Source organism: Drosophila virilis, chromosome X, assembly GCF_030788295.1.
Source record: "Drosophila virilis strain 15010-1051.87 chromosome X, Dvir_AGI_RSII-ME, whole genome shotgun sequence".
NCBI lineage: Eukaryota > Metazoa > Arthropoda > Insecta > Diptera > Drosophilidae > Drosophila > Drosophila virilis.
Window position 1 is genome coordinate 26,287,112 of NC_091543.1, and position 20,579 is coordinate 26,307,690.

The 20,579-nt window shown below is 41.7% G+C and overlaps 3 protein-coding genes across 3 annotated transcripts; 2 read left to right on the forward strand and 1 right to left on the reverse strand.

The window, feature by feature from the left end:
* Window positions 1-3,237: 3,237 nt before the first annotated feature.
* LOC6631717 (putative inorganic phosphate cotransporter) lies at window positions 3,238-4,716 on the reverse strand. Its single transcript, XM_002055123.4, has one exon. It carries the CDS (start codon window positions 4,640-4,642, stop codon window positions 3,254-3,256), a length of 1,389 nt encoding a protein of 462 aa, XP_002055159.1. The 5' UTR covers window positions 4,643-4,716; the 3' UTR covers window positions 3,238-3,253.
* Window positions 4,717-5,653: 937 nt separating this feature from the next.
* LOC6631716 (uncharacterized) lies at window positions 5,654-6,709 on the forward strand. The gene has a single exon (XM_032439727.2). The coding sequence runs from the start codon at window positions 5,726-5,728 to the stop codon at window positions 6,125-6,127; it is 402 nt and encodes a 133-aa protein (XP_032295618.1). The 5' UTR covers window positions 5,654-5,725; the 3' UTR covers window positions 6,128-6,709.
* Window positions 6,710-18,810: 12,101 nt separating this feature from the next.
* Klf15 (Kruppel-like factor 15) lies at window positions 18,811-20,004 on the forward strand. Its single transcript, XM_032439725.2, has one exon. It carries the CDS (start codon window positions 18,866-18,868, stop codon window positions 19,826-19,828), a length of 963 nt encoding a protein of 320 aa, XP_032295616.1. The 5' UTR covers window positions 18,811-18,865; the 3' UTR covers window positions 19,829-20,004.
* Window positions 20,005-20,579: the final 575 nt, after the last annotated feature.

The following is a 20,579-nucleotide window of genomic DNA, read 5'->3' on the forward strand; positions in this document are numbered from 1 at the left end:
GGAACCCGACTAGATGCTATGCTATAAAATAAACGAACTTATGTTGTTTATTTGAAATTAGGTTTATTTTTAAATATTTGTTATGAATATGTTTATAAAATACATACTAAAACATATAAATTGTGTCTGCAAGTAATAATGTAAGAGCTTCCACCGTTTTGCTGCTACTCTTTTGGCAACTGCAGCGTTGTGCAGCACCGACTCTTTAAGTCGTTATAATTCTCAAGTAACAGACGGCTGGCACGAAAAGCGCAATCACAATTGCAATCATAATCGCAATTGGAATCGCAATAAGTAAAGAAAACCGTGAATCCATTTCAGTTGCAGTTCCACAGAGCGACGCACAAAACGGTCGACCAGTGTTGCGAATACTTTGACATTTTGGCGCATGTTGAATCAGGCGAAAACCCAATTACGTATGCACCCTATCTAGACGCTTCGTTGGCGACAGAACGCGATGCGCAGACAGGCAAACATGCTGGCCAAAAACTGTGCCACCGCCGACTGCCCCACCAGCTTTTGGTTCGCCTACAGCTGCTCAAAATGTCCTGATTATTACAACACTGGCACACATTTTGCGGCCAGCTGCAGGTGTGTGTGACTCTGTGTGTTCGTCTCCGTGTGTGTGTGTGTATATATGGGAGTATCTGCATCTGTAGCCAAGCGAGTGTATCTAACGACTGTCAGGAATTGCTTCTATGTCGCGGTGGAGCATTTCAGGTGTGGGCCTGCCAGTTGCCGAAAGGGTTGCTCGTGCGTTGGGCGTTGTTTGATGTGCACGCAAATTATTACTTAAGCGGCTTAAACTTGTTGAGGCGCTACCAGTTTGGGTTATTCGCTGTGGTTTTGCCCAAATTAGGTTTGAGTTGAGTTTCGTCAGTTCGAGTGCGCGGCGCGCTGTGGGTGCTAAACGATAAAGATGTCAACACCCGAGAAGCCTTATGCGATTTGCCATATATGTACATGCAAACATATACATATATATATATATATATGCTGAAAGTATGCGACAACTTAATTTGTTAACGTGTGTACATTTTCTTATCTACCAGCAGACAAGCTAAGCTAAGGCAGCTTCATTTAAAAGCAAGCCAGAGTGCTCTTATCGGGCTTGCTCGCCTAGCAATACCCTGCACACGAAATCACGTGGCTTGCTGCGTCCTACACTGAAAGAAATGCGTTTTTTATTAACTTAGTTGTTTAAAGTCCATTCAGGGCTTAAATATTGCATACAAAATTTAACGCAGATAAGCGCAAGCCTCTACCTGTTCATATGCGTTTTCATCGCAAATTTGATGGTAATAGGGGATGTATCTAAGAAGTTAGTTATTCTTAATTTACTTCTGTGTGAGAACCTGCAAAATCATGTCTCGAAAGCGATACAGCACGTTAAAAATTGCAGGAGATTTCGGGAAAAATTATAAAATCTTTCTACTGTGGTTAATAGGAATAAGTTATCCAAATTTCCAGGCACATGTCCTTGTAAGTAGTTTCCCAAACCAGCAAAGACGGACAGATGACAATCGGGCATGGCTAGATAGACTTAGCTAATCGTCCAGATCCCTTGTAACCTTATGGATCCTCTACATGTGCAGATTCTATAATAAAAAAGATTTTTTTTTTTTTTTTTTATTTATTTATTAATGGTCGACAAAACGAGTGTCTTCCTCATTATTCAAAAGGTTGTACAATATAAGTATATTCTAAAAGCCTAGTTAAAGGATACAATTTTCTAAATAGCATCACCGACCGATGGAGGTGTTTTATTTGCCAGTCCGGCCAGCTGTGCCCCTTTTCACAGCTAATTTTGTCAGTGACGCTATTAGAGCCTACATCTAAGCAGAAGGTTGTAAGTAGGAAAAAAGTGATCTCAAGTGAAATTAAAAATAATCTTAATTTGCTAAATTAATAAAGAAAATACAATAAATAGGAAAAAAGAAAGTAAGAAAATTGTTAATAAAGTAAAGCAATGTAAGTTAGATAAAGAGTGTTAAGTGGATAGGACAAAGAGAAAAGTATTGGGAAATCACCGACACGGTGGGGGAAAATTTTTCAGCCTGTCCGGCTAGCTATGCCCCTGCTCATAGCTGGGAATGGTCAGCGACTTCCCGAAGGTATCCTGAAAGCAACGATTTTATTAGGGGTAGAGACAGTTCGGTAGAGAAAACGTGATGCAAACTATTATAATTTTTACATAGCACGCGAAAAGAATTGTGCATAGCGTAATCTGTTGTGCACGTAGATAGTAATAAGGGGCGATAATTTCTGGATTTGAATACTGCCAGAAAAGAAGTGATTATTTATATATATCTTGGTATTTGAGTTTTGGACTGAGCTAGACGTAATACCTTCAACCGGTCACATTGCCGCGGGCAAGTATATCTGTACATATATGGCATTTATAAAATATATGTACAGAATACTTAAAAGGGTGCATGGATGTGGGCGGATGGGCGAGTGGCGAGCATGTAAACATGTTGAGCGCGATGAGCCAAAAACCTGAACTACAGTAAACGCAAATGTCATGCACAACATTTGTAACTGAGGCAGCCCACAATACTTGTTACCCCAGCATGAAACATGAACATTTTTACAATCTAGTGGCCGCATGCGGGTATCATCCATTTGGTAGACTATACGACATCAACATTCCCTGTATTGCATTCAAGTCTGGTCGTAGTCAGAAGTTGTTTTAAACATAGAGAACTTCTAACTACGAGAAATCCTCTCATAGCTGGAGATATTTTTTTACATTAGTACTAAGTAATAGAATACTTAATAGACGTCTATTCGGTCGGTTATGCTCCCTTTGGCCTGTTACCTTTATGTGCATAAAAATATTATAAGCTTCCTGCCCATTGGCAATGGGCTCATGGGCATTATTATATATACATATATGTACATATATGTACATATATGTATATATATTTTTGATCAACTTTTAAGTGACAGGTCTTAAGGGCTTTGGCAGAGGGCGAGGTCTAAGTATTTGATTGGGATGGTATAGATTCACTTATCTTATATGGCATTACACGTGCGAATGCAAAAATGGTAAGCGAGGCTAAGGGCTGCAAAATGCGCCAAGTGCGCGGAAATTTTTGATTGATGTTTTTGTTCAGAATCTCATGTCCATGCTGCTGTGTGTTGTGACATGTTGGCTTGTCATTAGCAGAACAACTGCCGCAGGCTATAAGCCAAAAAATTGATGTTTGCACAGCAACAACTACAGAATCGAGTTTTAATTTTTTTATTGTTACCATTGTCGTTTGCCTGATGCAAATATTAGATAGAATGTGGCACATGTGACATAAATGGCGGACGAGATGAGGAACACAATGCGCCAGTTGACGATAGAAGGATCCTGATTGATCACATGTCCGGCGACCATGGGTGCTGTAAGGCCGATCAGATTTGCGCAGCAATTAGTCATGGCCATAAGAAGGCCGGCAAAGGTTGGCGAAAGGTCCAAGTGATTGATCTTAAAGCCCGAATAGATGGCACCGTTAAGGCCCATGCCGATGGTGAATAAAGCCACAGTCAATATCAAACTCTGATAACAATATCCAACGGCGAGAAGTGTTACCGCCGGCCCATACTGTCCAAGGCTGTTCATAATTTTGCGTGCCAAGGTAATGCTCATATTGTGGCGGATCAGCCTATCGGCAATAACAGAAAACACTATGGCCATAATCCACATGGCCAGATAGGGTAACGAGGAGAGAAAACCATTCGCTTTCAGCTTCACCTTCATTACCATTGCCATGTAGGTGGGCAGCTCTGTCATCAGCGTCTCATAGCCATAGTTCTGTCCTGAGTGTGCGATCATGATGGCCCAAAAAGGCACAGACTTAAATATGCTACAAATTGGGGTTTTGGCTGTATTGTTAGCTGGCTGCGTACTCCAGATGGCCTCAATGATATACTTTCGCTCCGCTTCGCTGATGGTCTTGGCGACGCTTGGATCCTCGGGAACCAGCCAAAGGAATAGCACGCTCCATAATGTGCTAACAATTCCAAAAACGTAGAAAATCGAAGGCCAGCCACCGTCAAAGCCATGAACCGCTAACAGGCCACTCAGCGGCATGGATACAATGGTGCCAAACTGGGCTCCCGCATAGACAGCGGCGCCGGAACGTGAACGCTCATCGGGCGGTATCCAGTGGGCCAGCATGGCGTGTGAGCAGGGAACAATGGGACCCTCGCCAAGGCCCTGGATAAAGCGAACCACGCAGAGAGCCATATAGCCACCCTTTCGGGCGGAAATTGGTACTAGAAATGCGGCCAAGGAGTTGATCATCATTCCCCAGCCAAGGAAATGTTTGGAGCCATAGTTCTTGATAAGAAATCCAAATGGGATTTGTGTTAAAACATAGCCATAGAAGAAACTGGCCAATATGTAGCCCTGTAGCTTGTAGCTCCAGTTGAACTCGCCGTGCAGATTATCTCCAACATACCGAGTTGAGTTTTGGTCATCCCTGATGCTTGTGTGGTCGACCATGGCTACAATAGCAACGGACATATTGGTGCGCATTACATACGCATTGGCCATTCCAAGGAAAAGCATGATTGTCACAAAGACGCGTCTCCTTGCACAAGTTGGTATGTCTTTATCCTCTGAGTATTTCTCCTTCGTATATTCCATAATGTTCACTTTATAAATATTTTAAGATCAAATGTTTTCATTTTTAAATTTTTCCCCTTCGAAATCAGTTTGAAATGTATGATATGGGTAAATAATTTTCATAACGGTTCAAAGCCACATTTCACCCCTTCCCATATCCATAACGATGCCATATCGAATTCAACTGAATCGAGGGCTCATCAAATGGCTTTACACTAGATTACTTCCAAAGCGAATCTCTACCCCTTGCCCCTTAGCTCAGCGGCGGCAAAGAGTTTTCCCATTTTTTTTTTGCCTTGAATCATTTTCACATATATCTGCAGAACTGCGACATGAACAAGCGGCGTTCCCAGTGTGCATTCAATCGATCCACATTTGTTGCGTTGATTGAAATTGATTATGAAAACAAGAAAAGACTGTAATTTACATTGAACCTAGAATCAAATACATTTACAAACATAACGTGCCTAAAATATTGATGAAAATATGCGCAGGCTTTTAAATTATTTCTATAAATTTCGTATAATTTAATTAAATATAATAATGAGGTATAATAACCAAATTAATAGTACATGCATACACTAGTCTGGGATTCTCGCTCGGATTTTCTATCCTATTTCGAAAAAATAATTATTTGTTCTGCCCCCATTCAAAATATATTGAATTGATTATTTATCAATCCGCTTTAAATAAATGGCCCTAAAATAGCAAACACCTGTGCGTTACTCTTGAATACTTAGGTCGAGAGGGATAACCAACTCTAAGCAAGCTCAATTGAAAACATATTCAACATACTACGTATTCAATCTGGCGATTACCACAACCGCTGATTGCGTTTACGCCGCGTTGGCCGCACAAGACTTGATTACGAGGCTCGAGTTGCGGCCAACAAATGTATGTGAAGTGATTTGCATAAAGCACCAATCAGACCATGAAAGAGGCAGCGGAATTCGTATCGTGCAGTGGAGTATGTGAATATAATGATGCGTTGTATTCGTAAGAGTTAAGTTGGCGCTTCGTTTACAATAATTCCCAATATATAAATATATACTCTTCATGATATGTTTCGATACTAAGAGCTCATATTTCTAGCCGCCTGCGAAAATGTGCGCCAAGGAGGCGCTGCGTCCACAGGATGCGCCCAATTTGAGTGGCCAGCAGCTCGGCAGCTTGGCGCTCTGGACGCGTCATCGGGTGTGCAACGAGGACACCATGGCACACCTAGCGCTCAAATACGGGACGACAATCGGGCAAATTTGTCGCGCTAATCGCTTGCATTGGCAGGACATTCTGCAGACGCGTAGCTACATTTGGCTACCAGTTCCTGGCATACAACAGCCAACTCAGGAGCATGAGAACCAGGCACAGATAACGCCAGTGATAACCTTTCCAAATTATGGCAGAGTGTTGATTGTGCCGCCGCATTTCTATCGCCAGAGTGCGCCCAATCTGGATGACTTTGCCGGCGAGTGCGATCCGCTGCTGATCACCACGCGCTGCATGTGAGGCAATAACAATAAAGTACCTGCGTACCTTGCGAGGCAGCACAATTTAATTAGCGGCCACAGATGCAGATGCTTCGTCCCTGCCCTGCCACCCTTTGTTGCGCTACATCCTGTCTGGCTCGCTGCCTGCAGCTGCAGACGACGACGAAGACGTCGACGACGACAAAGCAAAAGTGCACAGTTTTATCAGCCAAGCCAAATTGTGGGCGGCATGTTAATGTTCGTTAAATGATTCCCTTTTAGCGCGTCAAACGAATACTGCGTGAGCTTTGACACGCGTGCGGAGAGAGACTAAAACAGTACCGAGCTCTAACCCGAAAATAGGTCTGGTTATCGGAACTACAAAGTGCTAAAATATTCTCGAGTCCAAATTATGCTGTTGAGCATGTATATGAGGGAAGCATGAACTTTAATATTCTTCTTGAGTTGGTTGACTAAAGAAATCGAAATTCAATTAAGTTGTTTGTGTAAACGTGTTCCTGCTCTTATAGCTCGATTTGGGAACCTGGCTTTTTACATCTATGAACCCATATTTGTGCTGAAGCTCGTCACGTTCCTTACCATTTTCTATCTAATATCAATATATTGAAAATTAAATAATTTTTTTTCATTTTATTGATAGGCTAACAATTATATTTCAGACTTTTTTGGTAGCAACAAGCTTTGGTTAAGGTTAGGGCTAGGTTCGAAAAGAATAAGGTTTTGTTCAAAGCAGCTTTGATATTTGTAAAAGGGTATTCAAATATGTTTGAAGGCTGCAGCTTCTTTTCTTAAATTAAGCAAATGTCTGGAAATTTTTGTCGCGCAGCGGAAATAAAGGAGAATTGCGAAAAGAAGACCCATTGGCGGAGCCGGTGTCCCTGGGCTACCAACGCCACCTCCCTGCGAATAGCAACGCCCACCACCCGCTGCGTTGATTAGAAACCCCAGAGCGCTGCCAGCTGTCGACGCGCTACAAAATTGGCTTTTAATTGTTGCAGAAGTGAATTTGCCACAAACAGGATGCAATTAAGACATTCAAATTCACGATTCGAGTGCGCGCTGCTGCGTGCGGCGCTGAGTTTGAGCAGGTGCATTGAGTGGCGCCACGCACACACACGCGCACACGTCCAGCGACATCGAGCACATGGAGCACGTGCAACAGCAGAGATAAGCATGTCGGCCAGTGGCCATACCGTTGGCGACCCCGACACACATTCAAAGTAGAACATTAACTAATCTGTGTGCGGCACTTGAGCATAACGACGTTTGCAATGAAGCAATCGTGCCACTTTTTGGCAACGTATCCAATCCACCAGAATAAAAAAATAAGGGAAAGAGGGGAAAGGGGAGCGGCAAAAGGGCCAACGCCGAGAAATATGCGTACGTGCTCGTGTGATAAATTCACATTTTCCGGCTGGCAGCAGAGCAGCAGCAGCGGCAGTGGCAGCGGCAGCGGCAGCAGGACAATCGCTGGAATTGATAGACACCGAAGCCGAGGGGGCATTAGACGTGCGGCGATGAGCTCAGTAGCTGCGCAGGTAGGACACCCGTGAAACGTAGCGGAACGCCGGTGTCAAAAAGGAAGTGCCACAAAAAAAAAGGAATACGAAAAAAATGTCACGAGGCGCAGACAGCGTTGAGCATGACGTGGACGTGGACGACAACGATGAGCACCATGGATGGCCACATTTTGTGCCAGCATTTTTGACAGACACAACTTTGGAATTGCTCTGATTATGCCGAGACAACGGGCGCAACGGATGCGGGCATCGGCGGACTCGACTCAATGGCATGTTGACAATGATAACGAAGTTGGCCCTGACTGCGTTTAGCATTTGGATTCAGAATCGTTGCGGTGTGGTGGGAGGCGGCATCCAAAGCACAAAAAAAAAGCTGCCTGCGGAAAATATCAAATGTCGCATGCCGGCATTAATATTTCATGAGAAATCATAGTTTGGTGATGCGTATAATTCAAAGAATTGCAATCTGAATTAATTTCAAATGCTCGGACCGGAGCGGAGCTCAGGTATTTCGCATCGATTTGACAACCTGGTCGAAACTTGTTGCCAACGCGAGCGGGGTTAGCTGGCTTCAATCTGGCTGGAATTCAGGCATTGTTTGGCTTTAATTGTCAAACAGCTCTACCAACTATCCCGCGGCCCGCTGTATCTGCCAGCCTGCGTGTCTATTTTGGGGAGCAGCATATGGATGCTGTACGGCAACAAAGTTTTCAACATTTCTGCATCATAAAACTTTACTCCGAAAAGGGCATCAAAATGAATGCGTATCGAATTTTGATGCATGTGTTGCAGCAAAGACAGCGGCAGCAGCAGCAGCAGCAGCGATCGATGGCCACAAAGTGCATTTGCCGCATGTGGCATGTGTATTCGATATGGTGAATCCATAAGCCAAGCTGCCGTTGTTACTAACAAAGTTTTGCGAGTGAAACTCATTTATTTGTTTTCCGCCGTGACAGTTGAACCATGTAATTATACACAGACAGGCGCTGTCCCACTCGCCCCTCCCTCTCTCTCACACACAGTGCCGTTCCCCACGCCCAACACCCTGTCACTGCCCCCCTGCCTGAGAGACTTATGAAATATGACAGTTTTGCACACCACGCACAACTTTTGGACCGCCTTTCAAATAGAAATTATTAGAAAGTTTTGAGCGAAAGCGAAAACCAGAGGCCAACAGCTTGCTGCAGCGAGCGCTCCCCATGAGATTAGTGCAATTTGGGAGTGGCATTGCGACACAAAGACACCGAACGAAAGAGACAAGGCGAGAGTGAGAGTGAGATACACATAGTATATATGCTGAATTCATATTGAACATTTCAAGGTTTTATGTCAAGATTTTGATTTATGTGGGTTGGCAAGCTGCCTTACGATAACTTTTGCAGGATGAGGCAGACAGACACAGAGCTGGCTATTAGGAAGAAAAAGATGCGGAAATATTGAGAATTAGCAGCTAAGAAATTGTTTGCCAAATGTGGACAAAAAGTAGCCACTTGAGAAGTTTCCAAAGAAGAAAAAGCTGAGAATTATCAGAGAATTTCAAGAAAATTATTCGTTTTAAGACTCTTAATCGAATATTTAACAGCCGTAATAGTACATATGTAGTTTTACAGCTGTTATATTACAAAAGAAGGTTTATTTTGGAGAAAATGAGTGTAGATACATTTTTGCTGAAGAAATATAAATAGGTCTCTCATTTTATAAAGTTTATAACTTTATAAGCAAAAAAAACAGAACTGACGGCAACAAAATATTAACAAGCTGTTTAATGAATAATAAGAAATAAATTGTTTCAACAATTTCTTTCTTGACAAGTTCTTTTTAAAACTTAATCTTAAGTGAAAGCGATGGAGTCATCAATCGAGTACATTCGAACAATGTGATACTCATTTATGTATTCATTCGTTTGTTCGTTTATGTATTAATTTGCCCGGTTTGCTGACTGACGTATTCATTTGCCCGTTCGGTGCATTTGCATGGGCAACAATTGCGAGAGTGTTTTAATTTAATTGATTCGCAAAGGGCAACGTCGGAGCAAATACTGACACCGGCACCCCAACCACCATGCCCACGGTCCACCTTTCTGAGAATGTGGCAGTGAAATGGACTGTGAAGCATTGGCAGTGGTACAATAATACTTACTTGCTGCCGTGGCTGTTGCATGTAAGTAATTATAAATTGCATTAAAAGACGCACATTTCGAGCGCCTTCAGCTGTTGCAACTGCTGCTACTGCTACTGCCACCGTTGCTTGGGCTTAATTAAAATTTCATTATGTGCCCATATATATTGTCCCAAGTATTTCCATTCAGTAAGCGTGCTGCGTGTAGTATCTGCCTCTAGAGAGGGCAATGTGTTTAAAATGCTGTAAAAATATTTGACAAGCAGCTTTACGAGCGAGCCGTAAAAATATTTTACCAGCCGACTAAGCAACTCGTTCCCCCCCGCAAGCATCACCGCCCCGATCCGCCTCTCTTATCTATTAACTGCTCAAACAGCTAAAACTAATGCATGCATAGGGTATGCATACTTACAGCGAACACTGTAGCAGCTAGTGGCTAGAGGATACAGCGGGACGGACATTATGCGTGTTTGCATGCAAATGTATTTGCTAGTCGCAAATAAAACCAAGGACTCGAAAATACTTACTAAATGCATCAAATACAAAAAACAAATGAGTCGTTCAGTCGTGTATGCCCGATTACCAGATACTCTCGTCGAACTGCTGGACTGTTATTTACAATAACTTAAATATTCAGAAATTAGTTTTCTGATATATTTTCAAAAAGAGAATATATATGTTACGATATTTTCAAATAATATTTAGACTAAAACTCTTTTTTCTTCTCGACAAAAGATAAGAATGCGATAAAAAGACGAAATAACTCGAGTTACCTGCTAGCATTCGCATACCTATCTTGAGCTTTTAGAAACTTTGTGCTTATGTGACATGAAGATTATGAATGAGTCCTGCCAGGCGATACATTTTACATCATTAAATTAGGAAACCCATTGGTAAGGGTATCAGAAAAAATGCAAACGCAACTTGTCGACATGAATTGTTGTTGTCATTTCACATGTCCCTTGTTGTTGCTGTTACTGTAGTTGAACTTTATTGTTTGTATATGAGTGCGGGTGTGTGTGTTTGCTGTTGTTGTTGTTGTTGTTGTTGTATTTTGCCATGCAGCTTCCCATGGCTGAGCATAGCAGAGCATAGTTTTTAGCGCAAATCAAAATGATTGATGATGATGGCCGTCATGCAGCAAAGCTCTAGTTCAGGCAGTAACAGCAGCAACAACAGCAGTAGCAGCAGGAGTAGCAGCAGGAGTAGCAGCAGGAGTAGCAGTAGCAGTAGCAGTAGCAGTTACTGTAGCTCACCCTCACAGCAAGCAAACAACAACAAGCACTTGACAGTTATGGCTGCTGATATACAGCAAATAAACTAAATAAATCCCTTTTTGTGTAATGTCATTTTTGTGCCACTTTGTTTTAAAGGCGTGCCACATGAGCACCCGACCGCCTGCATTTGTATGCATTAGGTGTATCCATGTGTGTGTGTGTGTGTGTGTGTGTGTGTGTGTGTGTGTGTGTGTGTGTGTGTGACATATATGAGCTGTGAGCTATGGCTACAAGCATGCAGCCATTGTCATTCTTTTCAATTGCAAATTGACGTTGACCAAAAGTATGCAGCACTTTTTCACTGCGCTATTGTTTGAGTTCCCACACACACGCTTAGTGTGTAAGCAAGCACACACACACACACACATTGTCATTGGCACTTCATTAATGCTATCCACACACTTACGCAATGATACACACATGACCGCACACGTGCACACACAAATTAGCCAAAACGCTTACGTTTATGCGCAATGCCCATGTTTAAAGCTTTGCTGCCAAATACCCTTTGGCTGCCCATTGTAGTGCTGTTGTTGCTGTTGTTGTTGTTGTTGTTATCATTCGTGCTGCTGCAGTTGCTTTTGTGGCAGCGCTTATTGTTGTCCCGCTGCCTCATTAGGCAGCCGAAGTCTGTGGATATAGCTGCGGCTGCAACTGCGTTTGCGGCCATTCAAAACACAAGCTCAGCTCCTAAGCAGCAGCAACACCAACATCACACACACACACACACACACACTCATCTGTCAACAATCACAGCCGGACTGCAGCAACCGGTTGCCCCCATTGTCATCGCTGGCATTGTTGTTGCTGCTTGGCCTCAAATGGCATACCTTAGACCTCTCAATATCTTGCGGTAACCCTGTTTCGCTTTAATACCTTATTGACAACCAGATCAACTCATTCAGAAGCCTCTTGTACAACTCTGCAACTTTGGTCATGTAACGTCTACATAATTGGTCAATTCACAATTCATGAGGGATTCGATTTTTGGATCAGATTACCCAAATGCCTGTCAGACTTTATAGTTACCAATCAGTTAATGTGCTTTTGGGCTTGTCTAGCTATTTTTAAAGTATTTCTTAGTGTAGCCTAATAGAGCCGATGAAGAAAAAGTTTAAAGTATTTTGCCATCGGCACGCTCAAATATATGACAATGATTCTTAACAATAACTAATTTTTCAAGTTGAATAATATCGATAATTAAAGATTTTGAGAAATGGCTTATTTAGCATAACTTAAACATTATAAGAGCTTGACAAACTATAATTGGTATGTAGGCTCTCGAATTGTATACACAAATTAATAATATATAACATATTCTCCTCCTATTCTTCTCAAAACATTCCGGCTCTTCTGCCTGGACACAACTGGATTCATTAAATTTTTTATCGAATTTTGTGATACAATTATTAGTTATATTTGTTTTTCATTTTTGTTTGCAATTTTCTTATCTGCATAGAGTATAACATAAAAATTTGAAAAGCTCATGCGCAGCAGCTACGCAGCTGAAGTGAAAATTTCAACTGTAATACGCACTGTTATACATTAAGAAAGCATCATTTTTGATTTGCAGTTCATTTTTCAATCTACTTAGCACTGGGGCTATATATAAATTTTATTGCAATTAACTGTGCGCATACACATACAGACACACATACATTGTCATATACCAAAATTCAAATTACACTCCAGGCCATTTGTGGCAACAGCTACCACATAGCATATGGCATATAAGCACACACACACACACACACACATGCACGAATACATCGTTTTTGGTGTGTATACGACAAGCCCTCAAATTCCTTTGGGGCTTTACCCGAGTGCAATGTCTGTCAACACTAATTGTTGGCTGCTGTCGTTGGCTACAATAATGTGCCGTGTACGTGGATGTGAATGGGTGTGTGTGTATGTGTGTGTGTGTGTATGTGCGTGTGTGTAAGCCCTGCTTACATTCGCACACATAGATTTATTGAGGACACATAGACGTAATCAGAAGGCTCACATCAGCGCAGGCAACACTTCTTCTTCACCTACGTCTTCGTCTTCTTCTACTTCAGCCTGTAGCTGTTATTGTCATTAGCTTTGACATCCACACCGAGAAGTTGGGTAACTGAAACTTTGGCTCGCGGCCGTTGGCCACAGTCGCTGCTCGGTTTCGGGTGCGAACATAACACAAATACCAACCGGAAGCCAAACACATGACACATACTAGTACAAACACGAATACATATGTTTAATTAAATTGGGTCAAGGCAGTTAACTAACTTGTCGTTGGATTATGTTTGCATCTCACCTAATCTCAGTGTTAGCTGCGCTGCCAGCTTCAGCTCCCGTTAAACATAATATGAATGCTAATATATACGTATATACACATTTTATCTATTGTCCAGTTCAAGACGACAGCCATATCCCACTTTAACCTAACTTAAGGACATATTTTAACATTAGGTTTGAGTTCAGGTTAGTCTTTTGTAAATATAATAAATTGCTCTCGAGTCGCGAGTCGGGTGCCTCACATAGAATCAAATTACTATCTGCGGTTCGGGATGACCGCAAAATATTGTCGTTAGCGAGTTTATTAAAACTTTTATGCAGCAAGAATAACAGAGGAGACCAGTGCCAACTAGCTAACTATGTGTGCTCTCCGTGTCTCGGCAGGGACTTGGTAGTTTGCTGAAAACTTTTGACCTGTTGCCAGCCATACGCACTCAACTCGGCCATAGACTCTGGCGTAACAGGCGTTGCGTAGAAAAGCAACTTTGCAATTTCTCTAACTTTGCTAGCTAAATTGCCTAATTAATTCGAATGTGTCGCCAGTGAAGTGGATGTGTTGCATAAATGAGAGTGTGAAAATGTTAAAACTTATTGGGAATTCAAGGAATTGGCTACATGGTAAAACTGTTAGAGTGTTATATGAACCATTGACGCTACCAAACTTTTGACTGCAGCAAAATAGTTGTAAGCACATTGTTATACATAACTGATATAAAAAGTATTTTTAGCTGCAGCGAAAAGATTTACTGTTCTAGTACTTTAAATGCTGTTAAAAAAAATCAAAAATGCACAGAATTGGCATATATACATATATCCATACAATGTCTGTGCATGAATGTAAATATGCATTCAAAAATAAAAAAACTGCCCTACTCTGCGATTCTCAAGTCTTCAAATAGGTATTACGGACTTCCATTCATTAGTAAAAAGTGTTATATTAATAAATTATGTTTTAAATCTATTCATCTTTGTCTCTTATGTCTGTCACTCTCACTCTTTCTGTAATTTCATTGCTCTGTCTTTCTCCTAGACTTACTCTCATTCTTTCCCTGCTGTTTTTGCTCTTTAGGTGATGTGTATACAAATTTGTCTGCCTTACAGCTGCACATTGTCATCTTGTTATAAAATTTGCTATGGTGAGCTTTATGGTCTGACTATCTATATAGATACACGTACACTTTTCGCTGCTCAACTTATCCTAATCACTCGCTGTATGCATGTCCATTTAATTTTTTCACAACGTAAGCAGCTTTTACACTCGTTTTTGACCAAATCTGTCTCGCCCGTTGCTGGCCAACAAAGTCTTGAAAGCTGAAAGCAAAAGAAAACTTGCCTAATCCAATGAAAACAAGCAGCTCAGCTGCTATTGATAAGGACCAAGTGCTAGGCAACCCATCCGAATGTGCCAAAGTTATATTCAAAATAATAAATAACGAATTTTTATTTGTTCTTTTTGTCCTTGCAGTTGCTTACTGTGTTTACTTTAAGATTTTTGTACTGCTATATTTTTGCGCAATTTTCTACTCGTGCTTAGCTTGCGACGTGCCCAACTCTGAAGGGAACTCTGAGCCGCACCTGTCAAATGCTTAGAGCTCATTTGGTTCGGGGCTCTAGCTTGGGCTGGGGCTACGGCTGGTGATGGGGCTGAGGCTGAAGCTTTTGGCATGGCTTAAGTCCCTTGGACTTTGGATAAGATTTCAGGCAGCAAATACTCTGGCATGCATTTAAATTTGTGGTCGCCTTTACTTGCAGCTTGACAACGTTTTGCCGTCTGCAATTTACAGTAAAATTTTATGCATAATTCCCGTTATGACACTTGCGGTGCACACAATCACATGCTGTCATTGCTCGGCATGTCTATGCATGCAGATACATGCGGTTGCTGCAACAGATACAGCAAAACATCTAAAGATACATATGAAGATACACGCAACATTCAAGGCATTCGCAGAGAGACAGGAGCTAAGTCGAGCAGCCGAACAGCATACCAATTTATGTTATCTGAACACTCGAATAAACCACCAAATGCCAAAGTTCTTGCCACTGCGCTTATTTCACATTGTTGTTGTAGTTGTTGCTGTTCTTGTTGTTGTTTTTGATGTTTTGGTTGAAGCTGAGGGCGCCAAATAATTTAGATTGATGCCCTGTTGCCGTTGCAATGTCGTCATGTCGAGCGTTGTCTCAATCGAATTGCAGACGACACTTGTGCCGAGCACTTGCTAAATAACTATATCTATAGCTACACATAAATATAAAATCATACATAGCTGCTCACACACACATACACTGGTGATATAGCTTTATGCTTGCATTAATAAGTACGTATTTGTGTTTGCATTTGATGCCTGCTTATGGTATCTGTAGCTCGGCATATAGAAATGTATCTGCAGCTACATTGTTGTTTACTCTTCGATTTGTTCTTAATAAGTATCAGTATCTGCACCTACATATATTATAGTACTTTCTTAACTTTTCTCTTTGAGCATCTATATACATATTTAAATAGGTTAGCTCGAGCCTTAACCTTATTTAACTCCACATGTTACTTTCAGTGTGTATTTTTGTCTGTATCTGTATGTTATTTTTGCATAGCTCAAGGTATTAATAAATAATATGTAAATGTATCTAAACACATGTATATTTCTATAAGTACATTTAATACAGATATATCAAAGATATATTTACAGATAAATGAATAAATAATATGTAAATATTATATATATTTATTTTTCCATATGTGTATCTTTAAAAGTATCTTTGTTCATTTGTAAAACCTTTTGATCTACTTGCAAATACTTCTCAAAAATATCATTGCTTTTTTGCACAGCTTCTGTGCTTATTTGTTGCATGCAGCTTTTGTATCTATATTTTCATCAGAATGCCATTTGCAAATAGCTTCACTGATGCATAGGTTCTATTGTTATAGCTAAAAATATCTGAATATCTTTAACGTTCCACAAGCGATTGCCGAATAGCATGTATGCGCTAGCAGGTTCAGCTTTCCTTTTTATACTCGAACCCCATTGAAGTCTGCAAGGGGTATACTGTTTGCGTGCAAATATATGTAACAGGCATGGGAAAGCATTTCCTACTCCGAAAGGTATATTTATCCATAATCAGTAGGACAAGCTGATTCGATCTAGCCATGTCTGTCCTTACGTCCGTCTGTTCTTCTGTGTTATCTCGTCTATCTCGAAAGATTAAAGTACTAGAGACAAGAGCTGAAAAGAGAAATTTGAAAATTATGTTCTCTCTTATACGTAAGAATAGTTTATTATTCTTATAGATAAATTATATTATAGATTTTGAGCCATGATACCTTGCGTTTTGGCGTACACTCCCTATTGTATGCCATATTTCAGCCCTTAAAATGTAATTCAAATCAGTCTATAAACACCGTGGTTGTTTAAGAATGTATTGCGCATACATAGTGTGTGCCTGCTTGCGACATGTCTGTGCATTCTGAAACTGAAGCTTTCCACTGGATTCAGGGTATCTATTAGGCGGCCACTCCCGACTCGAGCACTTTATCTTGCTGTATATCTATTTGCGTCTCTATTCCAATTTTTAGATATATTACTATTTGTATTTGTATCTTTATTTTGTATTTTGTATTCCACTCGCTTTGTTTGCTCGGTGCTTGCGACGATGCGATGCTACGAGCCGCAGTAAAGGAAAATTAAATATAATTAATATCAAAGTACACACTCGTAATTACAAACTGCCCCAACCAAGTGGCTGTCAGCCGTTGTTATCCTTTAAGTCCTCTTTAATGCGCCTGCTTCCTTTGATTTTTACAATTTCAATTAGCGCTAAGCGCGCCGCCCGCCAAATGCCTGCGTTCAAAGTAGGCCCCAAGTGTGACACTGGCTGTGGCTGAAGGCGTGGCAGGTGGTGGGGAATGGATGGAGAGAGGCGTGACAGTGTGTGGCTGGTTGTGGTTGTTGCAAGGATTTACAGCCGTTGATTATTACACAACATGCAAAAGTAAATTTCAACGTTTGCCGTACAGAATTTATGTTAATTTCACTGAAGCTCTACCACCGAATTGGATGGATGTCAGTGGCAGCAAAATTGGTGGGCGTGGCAGCTATTCGAGCAGCGAGCGGAGCTAATCGCTGCCTGCTGCCTGAACGCTCTACATTGTGCGTCGATTTAAGCTTATTGCCCAACAAGCTCTAGATAAATCTGTAGCAGGGCCATAGATGAATGCACTCATGTACCCGCTGTTAAACTAATGCCATAGATAAACAATAGGCAGGCATACATTATGGCTCAAGATATATATATAATAATTATATACTATACCAAAGAATATGCAAGTAGATGGGTTGTTGAGTACGCAATATCGACAATAGCTAGAAGTGCTAGCTTATACACAGCTTGCGTATCATAATTATCTTTGCTCTAAAAGGAACATTTGCCACAACACAAATGCGAAACTATGATACCTTTACGACAAGGTAAGATTGATAAATAAAAGATGCAGCGCACCCAAGTCGAAACTCTCTTGTATCTGAATATATATATATTTATAATCAGAATCAAAATAAAATATTTTTATTAAATATAAAACATTTAATTGGAATATAGTCAGAGTGGTACCAAACGCACTATCTCATACCCCTGGCCAAGGGATCTATCTAACTATTCCATTTTCCGTTAATCTATCTGCCTTTTTCGCTATCTGTCCCATTCTCTCCCTCTCAATTCGCGTCTCTCTCCAGGGACAGTAAATTAGTTGAAATTTGTTTGTTGATCATTAACTAATAATTGTTGATGATAGCTGCAACCAAAATAGAAAACCCAAAAAGAAAACATGATTAAAATTCATAAATATTGCCGTTTGGGATTTAAGCGCAGAATACTCAGATATGGATACATGAAGCTGATGCTGGTGAGGCCGAGGGCCAGGGTCGGTTCGGGCGAACATGCCAGTGGCCGGATCCGGCGTGAAGCAGGTGCCGTTGATAATGACGCAGCGTCGACAATCGCCAATCGGCAATCGTCAGTCGTCAGTCGGCGACGCGTTGTCAATACCCGCCTGACACCGCTTGGCACTGTCGCGCACATGCAGATACAATTGGGAGAGCAGCTCGTCTCTTTATATCGTATCTTCTCTGTGTGTGCGTGCGTGCGTGTGTGTGTGTATGTGTGTGTGGCACATGTGTGCTTGGATCGATCGCCGCAGTGGCGAACGACAACACATATGGCTGTCTACTGTCGCTGTCGCTGTTGTTGTTGTTGTTGTTGTTGTTGTTGCCGTTGTTAATGACGCCGGCAACGAGTTAGATAAACGGAGATGAAAACTGCTGCAAAATGTCCACTACGATCCATTTAAATGTGTGAATGCCTAATTATTCCCACAGGGATGTGCCCAGCACTGTTGTCGTTAAATTCATGGAACATAGTCATGCATATATGTATCTACGCATATCGAGTATCAGTCAATGTTTGCACTCGAGCGTGTCCAGTGCCCCAGCCCCAGAGTACGAAAGTTCGACTATTTGACAATCGATTGGCATAAATATTTGGACAGGCGCTGGGATCAGCTCATTTGTTAGCATGGATTTCTTTGCGACGGGCGCATTTCAACAGCTCTACAGCGAGCTGGAGGAGCCGGCAATAGTCGGCGTCGACTGCTTTGACCAGGATCTGCAGCAGCAGCAGCAGCTTCTACAGTCGAGAGATTGCTGCTACGTGGACGTCAACTTTGGCAATGGCTTTGAGACGGGTGGCATGGATTACTATGGCATCATCACACTCGACAGCAACAACAACAACAACAACAGCAGTCATAACAACCTGAGCCACATATGCAGCAGCAATAGCAGCAGCAGCGAAGATCAGGAGTTATTGTTTGACTTTGGCGTTACGGACACGGACTCAACTCTAGCAGATGGTGCTGCGTCAGCTCCTCCAGAGCTGAGCGATTGGGAGCAGCGTCTGCTAGATCATTTTGTGGAAATACCCGAGCTTATTGACATACTGCCCGAGCGCACACCTCTCTGCACGGATATGTGTGATGACTTTCTGCAGGAGAGCAATAACAATCTGCGCCTGGCCGTGCCCAGCTCTCCAGGCTACTCCGCTTCGGCAACAGCGACGCCGATGGCGTCAGCGTCAGCGCCCATGCAGCTCAGCCAGAATGCAGCAGGCGAGAAGGGCTACTTGTGCACATTTGGCAGCTGTGAGAAGCTTTATGCCAAGCCCGCCCACCTTAAGGCGCATTTGCGCCGGCACATGGGCGAGAAGCCGTACGCCTGCAATTGGCCGGACTGCAGCTGGCGCTTCTCGCGCTCCGACGAGCTCGCCCGCCATCGTCGCTCCCACTCGGGCATCAAGCCCTACAAGTGCGACTATTGCGCCAAGTGCTTTGCCCGCTCTGATCATCTCACAAAGCACCGCAAGGTGCACGAGCGGCGCCTGTTGGCCGCCACTCGCTCAGGCAAGCTGCTGCCCAACGGCCCCCTGCCCCAGAGCGTCTATTCCGTGCGTCCGGGTCGCAAGCGCAAAAATCAGCTGTGACGCTAATTGGCTCGGGCTCTTTACTTGTATATATACATATTTTTTTTTTACTAAACTATAAGCGCCTTCTCTATTCTGTAAGAAATTTAATTAAATATTTCAATGAAAACGTGAAGACAAATAACAGAGGCTGTTCGCTAACACACTCGATTTACCTTGAATTACAATAGTATATATATTCCATAAACCATATATATTGTATTAATAGCTAAGAATATAAAAAGTGTTAAAAAATTGCATTCAATAATATGCAACTACAAACTCTAAATTTAATTTAACATAATTATTGGGAAACTATGATACCTTTCCGGCGCCGTCTTGGCTAATCTCACATTACGAAAAAGAAGATGGCGAATTAGCAATTTCCACAGCTTTAAATTCAAATTAAATAATCAAAATAATTATTAATAATCCATTTTTGTAAAATATTAAACATTGAATTTACATACAGTCAAAGTGATAGCAACGAATCCCAGTGAGACAAGGATATCCTCCTTTTACACCTCTTTGGTTAGACCATTTCAATTTTTAGTTACATATAAATTAAATGGTTGATTTAAAAATTTTAAACAACCACAACTTGCATATATACCTTAATTAAACCTATCGATAGTTTTCGCACCTCGTCATAATACAATAATAATGTTTTTAATGAAAGTTGATTAATTTGGGATCAGCCAAGGGTCGGGGTCGCAGCACGCAGCCAACAGCAACAACAATCAGTAGTTAATTTCTTGGACTGCCTGCCGTT